Source organism: Tyto alba, unplaced genomic scaffold (genome assembly GCF_018691265.1).
Source record: "Tyto alba isolate M040663 unplaced genomic scaffold, T.alba_DEE_v4.0 Super-Scaffold_14, whole genome shotgun sequence".
NCBI lineage: Eukaryota > Metazoa > Chordata > Aves > Strigiformes > Tytonidae > Tyto > Tyto alba.
The window spans coordinates 57,732,465-57,750,241 of NW_024881276.1; the positions used below are offsets into that span (position 1 = coordinate 57,732,465).

At 50.0% G+C, this 17,777-nt stretch overlaps 2 gene segments (V, D, J or C); both read left to right on the forward strand.

Annotated features, from left to right (window-relative positions):
• The first annotated feature begins 4,773 nt into the window (after positions 1-4,773).
• Positions 4,774-5,534, forward strand: LOC116965770. The segment is given in 2 exon segments: positions 4,774-4,816; positions 5,221-5,534. Coding segments are annotated over 2 exon segments (357 nt in total).
• A 5,454-nt stretch (positions 5,535-10,988) lies between these two features.
• Positions 10,989-11,870, forward strand: LOC122152926. The segment is given in 2 exon segments: positions 10,989-11,031; positions 11,569-11,870. Coding segments are annotated over 2 exon segments (345 nt in total).
• The last annotated feature ends 5,907 nt before the right edge of the window (positions 11,871-17,777 follow it).

The window sequence follows — 17,777 nt, forward strand, 5'->3', positions numbered from 1 at the left end:
AGTCCCGGAAGCGAGAGACAACCCCTTCCCAGCCACCTATATAGTGAGCATGACGTTACAGGATATAGAACATTTCATTGGCCAATTTGGGCCCGGTGCTCTGGCCGTGCTCCCTCCCTGCTTCTTGTGCAGCTGCGCACAGGCAGGACATGGGGAGTTGGAGAGTCCTGGAAATCTCAGCAACAATTGGAAAGCTCAGTGTGCTATCACCACTCTTCTCATACCAAACCCCATACTGAATCCAAAATACAGCACTATTCTAGCTACCAGAAAGACACAACTCTATTCCAGCCCAAACCAGGACGCATGGTTAAGGTGAACTCCTTTGCTGAAACCAGTTCTGGGATTCTTAAAAAGCCCCTGTGATTTCAAAGAGATTCTAGCGAGGTCCCATCACACAGGATTGCAGTCTTAGATCAGGGCTCCAGGATTTGTCCAATATGAGTGTTCCCTATCCTTGATTTATGTCCAGTGCTCCTTACTCCATCACACAGAAAAGCTTATCTCCCTTTCAGCTATTGGGGCTGCACTCCACACTACCTGGACCTCTCTGGACCAGACCAACATAGCCTGGATGCCCCTGCCCCAACTTCCCTTTGTCCCTTGGTCAAGATGGGATGGATGCCCTCTCTGTGCCCCTTGGGGCATGAGGTGGAACCAAGGCCTGGGGTCTCTCTCACGTGCCACTTATGTCCTGGCCATTGAAAGCACTGGTGACCGTAATCCTGCCATTGAACCTGCCCTTACCCTGGGATGACAAATGGATGTCACCCTTGGAGCGATGTGAAGCAGGGGCCAGTCTAGACCCCTGCCCAGGGCAAATGTTCAGCTATCGGCCAAAACCTCTCCCCACACAGGTCTAGCCTGGGAACTCACTGCTTTTCACTCCTGTCACCAGGTATAGGGCACAGATGGCTTCCCCAGAGAAGAAGACTGCATAATCCACTAGGGGATTAATCACATAATGCCTATGGGAAGTATTCCCATCATTTTGGGGGGATTAATCCTATTATCCCAATTAAAATAATTCTGTAATGCCATTGAGGAGTAATACCATAACGCTCCTCAAGTCAATCCCATAAACTCAGTGAGGATTAATCCTGTAATCCCAAATGGAAAAAAATCTGAAATCCTATTTGGGATGGTTCCCAAACTACACATGGGCATTTAGCACGTAATTGCAGTGTGACTAAACTCATAACTGGAATTCTGTTTATCTCACAATCCCAGTGGGAAATGATCCCATAATCCCTGCCAAGAAAGAAACCAGAAATAATCCTGAGACAGAGACCATTCACATTTTTCCCTGAGGAAGAATCACAGGGCTGCAAATGAGGCGGTCAGGATGACTTAACTTTTTGGTGAATTTTTGCATAGCAGATATAAGGGGTGAATTTTTCTGCACATGGCCCCAGTGGCAACACAAGACTGACTCTCGGGGAACCCAGGCAGCCAGACTCCCAGCCCCACAGCCCTGACCAGATGGACAACTTGTTGCCTTGCATCTCATCTAAGAGATTCCCCGTGGGCTCCGAAAAGGGCTAGCCAAGAGCACTGAAGCGTCCTAGGGGTTTTGAAGCAGAATAGGTACACTTGACCCTTCCCATCATCCTCTTCCCAAATCCGGACACCTAGAGCATAAACTTTTTATTTTGCTTTCTTGGCTATTACTAGAGTCTGGAAACACCAGTTAGGACTTTACTGTGTTTCAAGATCCCCCTACCCTAGCTTGAGTCCTCAGCTTTGGGCCCAGCCCGGAGAAGAGAGGAGAGCGAGGTCCTCCAGCAAACCTGTCTCTCCACTTCCCTGGTTGTAGACTCCCCTGTTGTAGATATCACCCTGGTCCTGCATCGGTCATGCCAAGGACAATAGTAATTAAGAGCCAGGAATGAATGAAAGCTGAGAACAGGATCCGGGCATCTGGCTTCTCAGTACTTCCTTCCCTGTCTGTACCGCTGTGGTTATCTCCTCCGTGCCCACAGCCAGATGGAATCCTGATGTTGGAGCTGCTGTTCTATTTATGCCCAGCCCCATACTTCTTTCCTGAAGGAGGGGCAATGTACCTGATGCGAGGTGGAGTGCAGTGCAACAACCTTCCCACTTAATGCGCTGGGAGGTTTATTTGTCCCATAAATATACCCCAGGAAGGAGAATGCACGGTTGGGCCAGAGCAGTTAAGATTTTTGACCACGAGGTAGCACCAGTAGCTGCTGAAAGAGCAAGACCCTGCCACTCTGAGTTCATGTCACAACTCCCCTCACATCCCCAATCTACACCTAGCTCCTCCTAAGTGTGAGGAGGGGCTTCCAGTCCCGGCTCAGCAGGCATCCAGCACCTCACTGAGATGCAGCACCCCACGGACGTGCTCCAAAAGCTGAGCCCTAGGCATGCTGCACAACCACCAGAAGTTGTCCCGGGATCCCAAGTGAGCCAAGGGATGGCCCTGGTGACCAGGACAAGGCCATCCCAGAGAAGTTTCAGAAGGGATTGTTGATAATTCCGTTATTTCCCAGTGTCTGGTTTGGCCCACCTACTGCATCCCCTGCTGCTTGCCACAAGACAAGGTTGTCCTCACATGCTTACTCTTCTTTATCTCAAGTGCTGCTGAATAGCAAAACAGAGTAAAAGTCCCCAGAGGAAGCTGATGCTCAGGTATATTTTCACAGACCAAGGGCAGATGCTGAGAAATCCTTCAAGAGGTGTGAGGCATAGGTCTGGTCAGGGGTCTTCCACCTCATGCTGTAATTGTGGGGAGAGGGAGATGCCATCTGGCACACAAGTGACCTGTGCAACACCAGTCTCCACTTGTTGATTCAGCATCTCCTACTGAGCACCTGCGCACAGTTTTCCTCATGCCGTTCACTGAACTTTCTTCCCTAGAGAAACACTGAGCTGGGTGACAGCCCACTAGACTTCTCCTTCCTGGCACCGTGAGGCAGACGTATCACCAGCAAACCTAGCCCATTTCCACTTGTTTCTCCTTCCCCGTAACCAGGGTGCCCTCCAGGCACAGGGTCTGACAGTTCTTACGAGGAGGAAAAGATGCTGCCAGCAGGGCTCAGCATGGTGAAGACCTCTGTCATTTGTTGCCTGGGTTCCTTTCAGCCTTGCCACACGCCTAGCTGTGCATCCCTCCCTGTGCTAATCGGATTCTCCAGCTAGCCTGTGCTGAGTTGGCCCCATTCAGGCGAGGCCATGTGGATGTCCTTCTGAACAGAAGCACCTGAGGGCACTGTGGAGAGGCTGCCAGTGGCCTGAATCTGTTGAGCCTCTGAGCAAAGCAGCAGAGAGGTGTCACTGGTAGAGCATGAATGAAAAAATTACACAGTACAGCTGCTTTCAAGACACTAGTGGTCTCTCTGGCTGCTTCCCAGTGGCAGACCTTCCCCCTCCCCCCTGCCCCCCACCCCTCTGGAGGACAGACTCAGTCCTGCCAGAAAAGAAACCCACCTTGGACAGGTTGATTCACAGGGCAGAAGGGGCAATTACACAGATGGTCTCAGTTGCTGAGCTCTCTTTGGCTTTCCCAGACAAAGTGTGCTCCTGAAGCAGAGCTGCCAGAAGCCCTTGCCCCAGAGGTAACACCAGAATGAGACACCCAGGGCTCCCCATCTAGGCCACAGAGAGAAATCATCTCTGGATGAACTTGCGTTACTGCCTGTCGGCAAGTGAGGGGCCACCCTGGCCCCAGTCTCTAGCACCTTTTCTCCCTCATGCCTCCTGCTTTGGACCACGCTCAGTTCTTGCTTGTTTCCCATGTCAGCACATTGACTGGGCTCTTCACGGGGATTTGCCTTCCTCTTCCACCCCTCTCACCAGCTTTGCTGGGCCAGGGCTGGAGGGAGCCCCGCACACACACACACACACACAATGCATATCTAAGCACACATGTGCAAAAACACACGTGTGCACAGACACACCACACACACAGAGAGACAGACACACCACACACACACACTGACCACTCATATACCTCCCCATCCCCATCACAGTGATCACTGCACCAGCCTGGAGCACTGGGATGAAAGGTCTTAAGGGTAAGGGCAGTCTGGGGCAGATGAGACCTCCACCCCACTCTTTCCTTTGTGCTGTTCAGGAACATTCCCAGCTGTACTGCAGAGGAAGAGAAACTAACCACAGCGGGACTCACAGTTCCCTGCAGGAGAGCAGCTGGAAGCTGCAGGCACTCTTTAGCTCTTCAGAGAAAGGGATGAGGGAAGAGCTTCACTGCAAAGCCCATGAGAGCCCTTGGCAGGAAGAATGCTGGGGCTGTTGTGGTGCCTTTCTTGGTCCTGCTCTCAGTGACTTGAATTGCTTTGTTCACAGTACTACGTAGAGAAAAAGAGCTCTCACACAGCCGGGGGTGGGGTGGGGTGGGGGGTGGCGGGAAGTGAACAGGCCATGGCATGGGACACACATACAAGGGACCCATGTGTGTCCTTGATACTTCATTCCTCCCACTCTCAAGGACTTCAGGAGGAGAAAGGGAACTCCTAGCATTCCTCTCACTTGTACACACTTGGACTCCCGTGCAACCTCAGCATAGTTCTGTCCATTTAACATACTTCTCCCCTCCCCAGCCCCTCCCTGCTTCTCTGCAGGGTTCATATGTTCCTGTGATTTTCTGTGTCATCCCCCAGTGTTACCAGCCAGCCAATCCTTTTTCACATTTCACGTCCTGTCCAACCCTCATCCTCACCGAGTGCTTCCTCTTCACATATCTCTGGCCAGATACAAAAAGCAGTTCCTGAAAGGACAGGGGCTTTTTCCCCCATGGTTCCCTACTGGTTCTTTGTGGCCATGCTGGCCCCTATGGGTAAGTGAACTCGACCCCTGAGCACCTATATCAATTCCTCTGCTGCTGTCCCAGCTGTGTAACCCAGTTGCTGGTAGTGCTCCATTCCCCAAAGCTTCCTCTGCTAAGGATGGGCAATGAATGAGGTGGGCAGGAATCCCTCAATCTCCTGCATTGGCTGTCTATTTTTTCATCTGTGCACAACCTCCAAATGGTCCCTTTTTTGGACACAAAGTGCCCAGGAATGTTTCTTGCCTATTGGAGAGCAACTGGAAACTCACCTGCTGTTCCGAAGAGCTGTCCCATCCATTCCACTGCTCCCTAACCTGTCCTGTTCCTTCTCACCCCCTTCTCTACCAACCCATGGTGCCTAGTTCACGCTTTTCCATTTTTTGTTCCTCAACGCTCCTCCTTTTCCCTTCCAGCGTTGGCTCTGGAACAGTCCCCAGACACAGTGATACGACAAGGCCAGTCTGTGAATCTGAGCTGTTCCAAGAAGAAATCCTCCAACATAGTTATGTACTGGTACAAACTGCCTTTGGGGAAGGACTCCGGGCTGAGGCTAGTGTCTTCTGCAATACAAGGTGCTGAAGTAACCATTGAGGAGGATCTCCGAAACCATATTAAGAGCAGTGAGATACAAGGCGACAGGATGACCCTCTTCATAGAGCATGCCTTTCTCAATGACTCTGGCATGTACTATTGTGCTGAGAGTGAAACACAGTGGCTAGACTGCTGAGGGAGCTGAGCGCAAACCTTCCCCTGCACAAAAGGGACTTGCTTTCCTCCTCCTTGGTGTTGCACAAGGCAGGATGATCCCCTTCCATCTATTACCTCCTCTGCTTCCTAGCCTTCCCTTCCTCCTCTTCTCAGACTCAGCGAGCTTATTTGTCTTGCTTTCTTTCCTTGCCACCCCACTCATCCTTGTCTCCCTCTTCATTTAACTCTCATGTACGTTATGTTCACTTCCGTCAACCCTTCTTCCCCCTTTCTCTCCCCACCCTCTTTCTGTCTCTCTTCAATCTGCGCTCCACAGACTTCCTCTCATTTAACTCCAGCCAACCCTGTTAATCATTCTCAGTGCCAAACGGAAAGCACGTTCATGTGAGAGGTTCTTGGTGCACCTTTAGATAAAGGCAGGGCCAGGCAGGTGGCATAATGGCCTGTAGCAAGTGGGAGCTGTCCACATGCTCCTCCCTTGCGATGTCCTGTCTGAGGTTATCCGATGTTCAAGGGATATGTGCGGCACAGTGCGGGCCTGGATGACACATTGCACATGCAGCGTACCACAGCACAGGCCTGCTGCCTGCTCAGGTTAATTGCTGTGTGGATCACTAACTTCTCCGGGTCAGGATGACTACTTCCCACCCCTAGATGCACATACAGTTCACCTTTCCCAAATACACATGAATTACAGATTACGTTAGCAAGCTGTGCAACTAACAGAAAGTTTCCTGACAGATGAGCTTGTTATCTTGTCCTGGGTTGAGTGAATGGTGGAGGTTTTTTTGGTGGCAGGGGAGGGGTCTATCGCGGCGGCCCCCTGTGAGAAGCTTCTCGAAGCTCCTCCAGCTCCAAGTCAGCTCCACTTCTGTTTGGGAAATTGAGCCAATCGGCTGTGCTTCTGCGATAACGTATTTAAGAAGGGACGTGGTGACAGGCAGTGGGACTGGTGAGGAGGAGTTACTGCAGCTGCGTGAACACCAAGGTCAGTGGAGGAACGGAGGAAGAAAGGAGGGGGGAGGTGTGCCGGAGCAGAGACCCGCCTGTATCCTGTCGTGAGACGGCAGGGCGGCCCCCTCCGCCACCCATGGAGATCTATGGTGGAGCAGACATTGATTTATGGCCTGTGGCTCCTATTCGAAATAATCAAGGTGCTGTGCCCGAAGAAGGCCGGGGTCTCATGGGAAAAGGCAGCCCCGCTGCTCTAATTCAGTGCTGGGAGGATTGCAGCTCGCGGGGGAGTCCCACGCCGGAGCAGCTCAGGAAGGGCTGCAGCCGTGGGAGGGAATCCAGTCAGAGGAAGTTAGTGACCCATGATGGAGCAGTGTGGGGAACGCTGCGGCGTAAGGGAGGAATTCATGTTGGAGAAAGTTTGTGGAGGACTGTCTCCTGTGAGAGGGGGGCCACGATGGAGCAGGAGGAACAAGTTCTGGACACTCCCCTCACCGAAGATGAAGGAAGTGTCAGCACTGACTGCAGCCCCCATTCCCTGCCCCTGCGCCACTGGGGGAGGAGGTAGAGATATCGGGAGCAGAGCTGAGCCCGGGAAGAAGGGAGGGGTGGGGGGAAGGTGTTCTCAAGATGTGGCAATGCTTCTCACTGTCCTACTCCGTTATGTGTTGTTAGTGTCTGTAATAAATGTATGTTCTTTTTTTTCTTCCCCTAACGAGTCTGCCTCTTGCTCGTGACCATAAAGGGGAGTTTTTCCCCATCCCAGTCCTATCTCGAACCCCAAGCCTGGCTCTCTGTCCCTTCTCATTGCCGGAGGGGAAGGGAGAGAGAGCTGCTGCATTGTGGTTGGCTGCCAACCAGGCCTAAACCACGACATATCTCTGTCGTAACCTACACCAGTGTGCGGCACAGGCCAGCACGGGGCACTCCAGCAGGCTCGTACACTTCAGCTTCTCATGCTAACGTACATGCTTCTCAAGCCCTCAAGCCCAACAGAGCAGGCATGGCCTGTTGGAGATCACTAGCTCCTCAAATACTGTCCGTTCAGCAAGGCTCCCAGTGCACTGCCCTGCCACCTACACAGCCCAGGGAACCCCTTGGCAAATGGAGACCCTTCCCATCAAGCACAGCCTCCTCTCAGCTGGACAGCTGGACAGGGTGTTGTGGGGATGTGGAGTAATTCTCTGTTGACACAGACTGTGTCAGTGTACACAAACTGCAAGCCTCAGTTCCTGCCTGCAGTGATTTCCCACAGCCTTGTGTTGGTGAACAAGCCTGTGCTCTGTGTAGAGAGATAGCATTTTCTCCCTCTCTGTCCATCCTCATCCTGCTTCTTCTTTGCAGAATGCTACAAAAAGAAGACTATCAGCTCTTATTTGGCATGGAGAAGGTAATTCTGTACCACCATATCCCATGGTGAATACGCTTCTCAGAAATCGCTCAGTGGTGCCGTTTCCCATGAGGCAGTCTCAGTGCAGAGCCAAAGGGAACCTCTTCTCTCCTTGAGCTCTCCCTTTGGAGGGAAGAGAAGAGCAGTTACACAAGTCCTCTGTCATGCTGCAACAGACACCAGAATGAAAGGTCAGCAGCCTTCCCCATACCTGGGCAACATGACGAATAGCACTGGGATAGCCAGAGGAGGTTACCTATGGCAGATTTCAGGGTTGGGATTCTGTGAGTACGAAAGTATCTAGAGAGGAGACTCAGGATGAGAGGCACAGACAGAAACAGTCATTCCTGAGGTCTGTTTCTCTTCTCTTCTCTTCTCTTCTCTTCTCTTCTCTTCTCTTCTCTTCTCTTCTCTTCTCTTCTCTTCTCTTCTCTTCTCTTCTCTTCTCTTCTCTTCTCTTCTCTTCTCTTCTCTTCTCTTCTCTTCTCTTCTCTTCTCTTCTCTTCTCTTCTCTTCTCTTCTCTTCTCTTCTCTTCTCTTCTCTTCTCTTCTCTTCTCTTCTCTTCTCTTCTCTTCTCTTCTCTTCTCTTCTCTTCTCTTCTCTTCTCTTCTCTTCTCTTCTCTTCTCTTCTCTTCTCTTCTCTTCTCTTCTCTTCTCTTCTCTTCTCTTCTCTTCTCTTCTCTTCTCTTCTCTTCTCTTCTCTTCTCTTCTCTTCTCTTCTCTTCTCTTCTCTTCTCTTCTCTTCTCTTCTCTTCTCTTCTCTTCTCTTCTCTTCTCTTCTCTTCTCTTCTCTTCTCTTCTCTTCTCTTCTCTTCTCTTCTCTTCTCTTCTCTTCTCTTCTCTTCTCTTCTCTTCTCTTCTCTTCTCTTCTCTTCTCTTCTCTTCTCTTCTCTTCTCTTCTCTTCTCTTCTCTTCTCTTCTCTTCTCTTCTCTTCTCTTCTCTTCTCTTCTCTTCTCTTCTCTTCTCTTCTCTTCTCTTCTCTTCTCTTCTCTTCTCTTCTCTTCTCTTCTCTTCTCTTCTCTTCTCTTCTCTTCTCTTCTCTTCTCTTCTCTTCTCTTCTCTTCTCTTCTCTTCTCTTCTCTTCTCTTCTCTTCTCTTCTCTTCTCTTCTCTTCTCTTCTCTTCTCTTCTCTTCTCTTCTCTTCTCTTCTCTTCTCTTCTCTTCTCTTCTCTTCTCTTCTCTTCTCTTCTCTCTTCTCTTCTCTTCTCTTCTCTTCTCTTCTCTTCTCTTCTCTTCTCTTCTCTTCTCTTCTCTTCTCTTCTCTTCTCTTCTCTTCTCTTCTCTTCTCTTCTCTTCTCTTCTCTTCTCTTCTCTTCTCTTCTCTTCTCTTCTCTTCTCTTCTCTTCTCTTCTCTTCTCTTCTCTTCTCTTCTCTTCTCTTCTCTTCTCTTCTCTTCTCTTCTCTTCTCTTCTCTTCTCTTCTCTTCTCTTCTCTTCTCTTCTCTTCTCTTCTCTTCTCTTCTCTTCTCTTCTCTTCTCTTCTCTTCTCTTCTCTTCTCTTCTCTTCTCTTCTCTTCTCTTCTCTTCTCTTCTCTTCTCTTCTCTTCTCTTCTCTTCTCTTCTCTTCTCTTCTCTTCTCTTCTCTTCTCTTCTCTTCTCTTCTCTTCTCTTCTCTTCTCTTCTCTTCTCTTCTCTTCTCTTCTCTTCTCTTCTCTTCTCTTCTCTTCTCTTCTCTTCTCTCTTCTCTTCTCTTCTCTTCTCTTCTCTTCTCTTCTCTTCTCTTCTCTTCTCTTCTCTTCTCTTCTCTTCTCTTCTCTTCTCTTCTCTTCTCTTCTCTTCTCTTCTCTTCTCTTCTCTTCTCTTCTCTTCTCTTCTCTTCTCTTCTCTTCTCTTCTCTTCTCTTCTCTTCTCTTCTCTTCTCTTCTCTTCTCTTCTCTTCTCTTCTCTTCTCTTCTCTTCTCTTCTCTTCTCTTCTCTTCTCTTCTCTTCTCTTCTCTTCTCTTCTCTTCTCTTCTCTTCTCTTCTCTTCTCTTCTCTTCTCTTCTCTTCTCTTCTCTTCTCTTCTCTTCTCTTCTCTTCTCTTCTCTTCTCTTCTCTTCTCTTCTCTTCTCTTCTCTTCTCTTCTCTTCTCTTCTCTTCTCTTCTCTTCTCTTCTCTTCTCTTCTCTTCTCTTCTCTTCTCTTCTCTTCTCTTCTCTTCTCTTCTCTTCTCTTCTCTTCTCTTCTCTTCTCTTCTCTTCTCTTCTCTTCTCTTCTCTTCTCTTCTCTTCTCTTCTCTTCTCTTCTCTTCTCTTCTCTTCTCTTCTCTTCTCTTCTCTTCTCTTCTCTTCTCTTCTCTTCTCTTCTCTTCTCTTCTCTTCTCTTCTCTTCTCTTCTCTTCTCTTCTCTTCTCTTCTCTTCTCTTCTCTTCTCTTCTCTTCTCTTCTCTTCTCTTCTCTTCTCTTCTCTTCTCTTCTCTTCTCTTCTCTTCTCTTCTCTTCTCTTCTCTTCTCTTCTCTTCTCTTCTCTTCTCTTCTCTTCTCTTCTCTTCTCTTCTCTTCTCTTCTCTTCTCTTCTCTTCTCTTCTCTTCTCTTCTCTTCTCTTCTCTTCTCTTCTCTTCTCTTCTCTTCTCTTCTCTTCTCTTCTCTTCTCTTCTCTTCTCTTCTCTTCTCTTCTCTTCTCTTCTCTTCTCTTCTCTTCTCTTCTCTTCTCTTCTCTTCTCTTCTCTTCTCTTCTCTTCTCTTCTCTTCTCTTCTCTTCTCTTCTCTTCTCTTCTCTTCTCTTCTCTTCTCTTCTCTTCTCTTCTCTTCTCTTCTCTTCTCTTCTCTTCTCTTCTCTTCTCTTCTCTTCTCTTCTCTTCATTTGGTGCCTCTTCGTGTATCCCTGTGCCATGCACGAACTCAGGCTGCCACACAGCCCTGTCATGATCCTGTGATAACACTTGTCTCCCACCTGCACATACACACAGATACTCACTCTCGGCAGGAAGTCAGCGGAGCAGCATACATGCACCTCATGCCTGCATGCAGGTGTCATTCTCCACCGTTCCCAGACAGCCAACCACCTTCTCACATTTCAGGCTTGTCTCTCACTGACGTGCCCACCCACGCAGAGACACGTCTCTTCCTCTCTCAGCCTCTCCTCTTCACACCTCTCTGTGCCGGTGCTGACAACAGGGGCAGGCTGCTGGAAGGGGGTGACCTTTCCCCATGGTTCTCCACTGGTTCCTTGTGGCCATTTTGTGCCCTGTGGGTGAGTGAGTTTCCCTTCTGCTTGAACAGCTGCACTGAAGCTGCTGCTGCAGACATAACTGTGTGCCCAGTTGCTGGCAGTGCCCCATTCCCCAAAGCTTCCAGGGGGAGGATGGGCAATGAAAAAGGTGATCTTTTCCTCTCTCAGCTCATAAACCTCTACACATCGGCAGATTTGTTTATTCTGTCCCATTTTAATGCTTCAACTGAGTGTACTGAATTCATTTTCATAACAAAGTTTCTATTATGTTTCAGGCTGTTATGTTGTGCTTTTTGGTTGTTTTGTTTTGTTTTGTTTTCTTCGTTTGTTTTTGTGTGGTTTTTTTGGTTGGTTGGTTTGTTTTTTTTTTTTTTTTTTTTTTTTGTTTCGTTGGTTGTTTTTTTTCTGTCCTGGGTGCCTCTCTCAGACAAATGGTACAGTGTCTCATGGCTTGCTGACATCCTTATGCCACCCCATCCCGTTTCATACTTCAAGGATGTGTTTTCATTTCCCCTTCAACATGTTTCATTCCTCACATCTCTTTCCTTTTCTTTCCAGGCCACGCTCTTCAGCAGTCACCAGACACAGTTGTCCGAGTGGGAGACTCTGTGACTCTGAAATGTTCCCTTAAGGGGAGTGTATTCTCAGCCATCTCCTGGTACAAGTTGCTCATGGGGAAGGATACCGGTCTGCAGCTGGTTGTATACTCTTTGGAAGGAGGCATGGCAGAGATTGAGCAGGAATTCAGAAACCGCTTCAAGAGTAATGGGACTAAGGGCGGTCACTTATCTGTGGAGATAGATCATGCCCTACTCAATGACTCAGGGACATATTTCTGTGCTGAGCAAGATGCACAGTGACTCAAAAGCTGGAGCAGCATAGCACAAACCTTTCAATGCAAACAGGGATGTGCCCCAGCAGGCACAGAGCCCTGTATTTGACAGTACCTCATTTTCTCCTCTTGCCCTCCAACTCTGTCTACTTAAGGAAAGTGGTGGTATCATCTCTCTGTCTTCTGCCTGGTCTCTGATATCGTTCTTATTCTTTCCCATCTCTGACTTACCTTTTGACCCTTCTTTTTTTCTGATTACTCACTGCCTTGCCTCATTTCTCTGCCATCCACAGAGTGCCTCTCACTTTCCTCCTCTATTCTCTTTTTTTCTGTCCCCTTCCCCTTTCTTCTCTGTCCTCTCTCACACCTGCCCCCCTATTTCCTATATCCTCTTCCATTTCTTTTGCCTTTCAGCCTGTTTCACTAACTCATAGGTAAGCAGCCTTGTTCACACAGCCCTTTCCTTCTCCACCACCTGGGAAGCCAAGGCCAGCCTGGAGTTGAATCTGGCAAGGGACCCCAGAGGGAGCACTCCTGTGTGTGCTCATGTGTCTCTAAGATTCAAGGGTCTCCCGGCTTGCTCACACCGTGGTTTCTGAGAGTACGGGTGCCTTGCTGGTAACCTGGGGCTCAACACGCAGCTGAGTGCCAGCAGTGTTGAGTTCCAGCACACCGGCAGGACCGTGCCACTGAGCACTTCTGTGTGCACACTGGTCCCTTGGCCCCACCAGTCTCCAGGCAATGGGCGTGCTGCTCTGTACCGGGCTCCCTGAGTCATCCCACTACCCTGTGACCTGAACACTCTGATGTATGTGATGTAGCCCAAGTCTTGATGGCACCTGGGGATGAAGCACTGTCCTGCAGGTGAGGAGCCCCAAGACACAGGGTGCTGTGTGGCAATAATCCACCATCCCTTTGGCTCTGGCAGACAGACTGGAGTTGTCAGGGCCAGGAGGGGGATCATTCTGTCACCCTGCTCCACCTGGGGGAGCGGTGGACTGGAACCACCCTGTGTCCCCAGGACAGGGGAGATGTCTATCAAGGGTCTTGTAGATGGTGGACGCTGGAACGCAAGACAAGTGGGAAGAGGTTGAGGGCTCTGAGTTTGTCAGGCCTGAAGCTGAGTAGGCAGAGGAGCCTTAGTTACAGCCTCTCATTCCCTGGAGGGATTTGAGGGTGGGTTAGAGACAGACTTTTCTTGGAGGTGCCCAGGAAAGGACTGAAAGGTGATGGGCACAGGATGGGATGGGGAAATTCTGGTGAAGCAGAGGGACAAATATTTTGCCAGAGGAGTGCATCAGGGCTGGGACAGGGCCTGGTACTTGGAGTGGTTTGCATCTGGGAAAGCTTTCTAAACTGCCCTGGTCCAGGCCCTGAGAGACCTGCTCCAATTCTAGAGCTAACCCTTCCCTGAGTGGAGGGCAGCCTTGGATACCACCACCACCCCACGTACCTCTGTGAGCCTTTGGTGTATTTCCCAGTGCAGTGAGGCTTTGAAGAAGAATGGGGGAATGTTGGGATGAGAGGATCTTTGTGGTAGACTGCTGGTTGTCCGTTGAAGTCCTGTCAAGAAAGACAAATGTGTTTTAATCCTGTCTGGCGACAGGAAGAAGAGGATAGAAAGTGACTCTCTGTAGACAGAAGATGCCCTCTGTCCCTTTTCTCCTAAACAGACCATTACATGGTGTCATGGTTTGAACCTGGTTGGCAGCCAAACACCACGCAGCTGCTCACCGACTCTCCCCCACCTGGGAATGGGGGAGGGAATCGGAGGGGTAAAGGGAGACTCACAGGTTGAGATGAAAACAGTTTAATAATGGGAATAAAATCAGTGACAATAACAGAAAGTGTCAACTGGCAATGAACAGTGCAATTGCTCACCACCCGCTGACTGTTACCCAGCCCGTTCCCAGCTAGCAATCCTGAAATACCAATATCCCGCAATCACAGTCCCGGAAGCGAGAGACAACCCCTTCCCAGCCACCTATATAGTGAGCATGACGTTACAGGATATAGAACATTTCATTGGCCAATTTGGGCCCGGTGCTCTGGCCGTGCTCCCTCCCTGCTTCTTGTGCAGCTGCGCACAGGCAGGACATGGGGAGTTGGAGAGTCACCCTTGGAGCAGTGTGAAGCAGGGGCCATTCTAGACCCCTGCCCAGAACAAATGTTCAGCTATCGGCCAAAACCTCTCCCCACACAGGTCTAGCCTGGGAACTCACTGCTCTTCACTCCTGTCACCAGGTATAGGTCACAGATGGCTTCCCCAGAGAAGAAGACTGCATAATCCACTAGGGGATTAATCACATAATGCCTATGGGAAGTATTCCCATCATTTTGGGGGGATTAATCCTATTATCCCAATTAAAATAATTCTGTAATGCCATTGAGGAGTAATACCATAACGCTCCTCATGTCAATCCCATAAACTCAGTGAGGATTAATCCTGTAATCCCAAATGGAAAAAAATCTGAAATCCTGTTTGGGATGGTTCCCAAACTACACATGGGCATTTAGCACGCAATTGCAGTGTGACTAAACCCATAACTGGAATTCTGTTTATCTCACAATCCCAGTGGGAAATAATCCCATAATCCCTGCCAAGAGAGAAACCAGAAATAATCCTGAGACAGAGACCATTCACATTTTTCCCTGAGGAAGAATCACAGGGCTGCAAATGAGGCGGTCAGGATGACTTAACTTTTTGGTGAATTTTTGCATAGCAGATATAAGGGGTGAATTTTTCTGCACATGGCCCCAGTGGCAACACAAGACTGACTCTCGGGGAACCCAGGCAGCCAGACTCCCAGCCCCACAGCCCTGACCAGATGGACAACTTGTTGCCTTGCATCTCATCTAAGAGATTCCCCGTGGGCTCCGAAAAGGGCTAGCCAAGAGCACTGAAGCGTCCTAGGGGTTTTGAAGCAGAATAGGTACACTTGACCCTTCCCATCATCCTCTTCCCAAATCCGGACACCTAGAGCATAAACTTTTTATTTTGCTTTCTTGGCTATTTCTGGAGTCTGGAAACACCAGTTAGGACTTTACTGTGTTTCAAGACCCCCCTACCCTAGCTTGAGTCCTCAGCTTTGGTCTCTGCCTGGAGAAGAGAGGAGAGCGAGGTCCTCCAGGAAACCTGTCTCTCCACTTCCCTGGTTGTAGACTCCCCTGTTGTAGATATCACCCTGGTCCTGCATCGGTCATGCCAAGGACAATAGTAATCAAGAACCAGGAATGAATGAAAGCTGAGAACAGGATCCGGGCATCTGGCTTCTCAGTACTTCCTTCCCTGTCTGTACCGCTGTGGTTATCTCCTCCGTGCCCACAGCCAGATGGAATCCTGATGTTGGAGCTGCTGTTCTATTTATGCCCAGCCCCATACTTCTTTCCTGAAGGAGGGGCAATGTACCTGATGCGAGGTGGAGTGCAGTGCAACAACCTTCCCACTTAATGCGCTGGGAGGTTTATTTGTCCCATAAATATACCCCAGGAAGGAGAATGCACGGTTGGGCCAGAGCAGTTAAGATTTTTGACCACGAGGTAGCACCAGTAGCTGCTGAAAGAGCAAGACCCAGCCACTCTGAGTTCATGTCACAACTCCCCTTACATCCCCAATCCACACCTAGCTCCTCCTAAGTGTGAGGAGGGGCTTCCAGTCCCGGCTCAGCAGGCATCCAGCACCTCACTGAGATGCAGCACCCCACGGACATGCTCCAAAAGCTGAGCCCTAGGCATGCTGCACAACCACCAGAAGTTGTCCCGGGATCCCAAGTGAGCCAAGGGATGGCCCTGGTGACCAGGACAAGGCCATCCCAGAGAAGTTTCAGAAGGGATTGTTGATAACTCCGTTATTTCCCAGTGTCTGGTTTGGCCCACCCACTGCATCCCCTGCTGCTTGCCACAAGACAAGGTTGTCCTCACGTGCTTACTCTTCTTTATCTCAAGTGCTGCTGAATAGCAAAACAGTGTAAAAGTCCCCAGAGGAAGCTGATGCTCAGGTATATTTTCACAGACCAAGGGCAGATGCTGAGAAATCCTTCAAGAGGTGTGAGGCATAGGTCTGGTCAGGGGTCCTCCACCTCATGCTGTAATTGTGGGGAGAGGGAGATGCCATCTGGCACACAAGTGACCTGTGCAACACCAGTCTCCACTTGTTGATTCAGCATCTCCTACTGAGCACCTGCGCACAGTTTTCCTCATGCCGTTCACTGAACTTTCTTCCCTAGAGAAACACTGAGCTGGGTGACAGCCCACTAGCCTTCTCCTTCCTGGCATCGTGAGGCAGACGTATCACCAGCAAACCTAGCCCATTTCTACTTGTTTCTCCTTCCCCATAACCAGGGTGCCCTCCAGGCACAGGGTCTGACAGTTCTTACGAGGAGGAAAAGATGCTGCCAGCAGGGCTCAGCATAGTGAAGACCTCTGTCATCTGTTGCCTGGGTTCCTTTCAGCCTTGCCACACGCCTAGCTGTGCATCTCTCCCTGTGCTAATCGGGTTCTCCAGCTAGCCTGTGCTGAGTTGGCCCCATTCAGGCGAGGCCATGTGGATGTCCTTCTGAGCAGAAGCACCTGAGGGCACTGTGGAGAGGCTGCCAGTGGCCTGAATCTGTTGAGCCTCTGAGCAAAGCAGCAGAGAGGTGTCCCTGGTAGAGTATGAATGAAAAAATTACACAGTACAGCTGCTTTCAAGACCATAGAGGTCTCTCTGGCTGCATCCCAGTGGCAGACCTCCCCCCTCCCCCCTGGCCCCCACCCCTCTGGAGGACAGGCTCAGTCCTGCCAGAAAAGAAACCCACCTTGGACAGGTTGATTCACAGGGCAGAAGGGGCAATTACACAGATGGTCTCAGTTGCTGAGCTCTCTTTGGCTTTCCCAGACAAAGTGCACTCCTGAAGCAGAGCTGCCAGAAGCCCTTGCCCCAGAGGCAACACCAGGATGAGACACCCAGGGCTCCCCATCTAGGCCACAGAGAGAAATCATCTCTGGATGAACTTGCGTTACTGCCTGTCGGCAAGTGAGGGGCCACCCTGGCCCAAATCTCTAGCACCTCTTCTCCCTCATGCCTCCTGCTTTGGGCCACGCTCAATTCTTGCTTGCTTCACGTCAGCACATTGACAGTCCCTGGGCTCTTCACACAGACACACTACACACACACACACACACACACACACACTCACCACTCATATACCTCCCATCCCCATCACAGTGATCACTGCACCAGCCTGGAGCACTGGGATGAAAGGTCTAAAGGGTAAGGGCAGTGTGGGGCAGATGAGACCTCCACCCCACTCTTTCCTTTGTGCTGTTCAGGAACATTCCCAGCTGTACTGCAGAGGAAGAGAAACTAACCACAGTGGGACTCACAGTTCCCTGCAGGAGAGCAGCTGGAAGCTGCAGGCACTCTTTAGCTCTTCAGAGAAAGGGATGAGGGAAGAGCTTCACTGCAAAGCCCATGAGAGCCCTTGGCAGGAAGAATTCTGGGGCTGTTGTGGTGCCTTTCTTGGTCCTGCTCTCAGTGACTTGAATTGCTTTGTTCACAGTACTACATAGAGAAAAAGAGCTCTCACACAGCCGGGGATGGGGTGGGAGGTGGTGGGAAGTGAACAGGCCATGGCATGGGACACACATACAAGGGACCTATGTGTGACCTTCATATTTCATTCCTCCCACTCTCAAGGACTTCAGGAGGAGAAAGGGAGAATTCCTCTGACTTGTACACACTTGGACTCCCGTGCAACCTCAGCATAGTTCTGTCCATTTAACATACTTCTCCCCTCCCCAGCCCCTTCCTGCTTCTCTGCAGGTTTCATATGTTCCTGTGATTTTCTGTGTCATCCCCCAGTGTTACCAGCCAGCCAATCCTTTTTCACATTTCACGTCCTGTCCAACCCTCATCCTCACCGAGTTCTTCCTCTTCACATATCTCTGGCCAGCT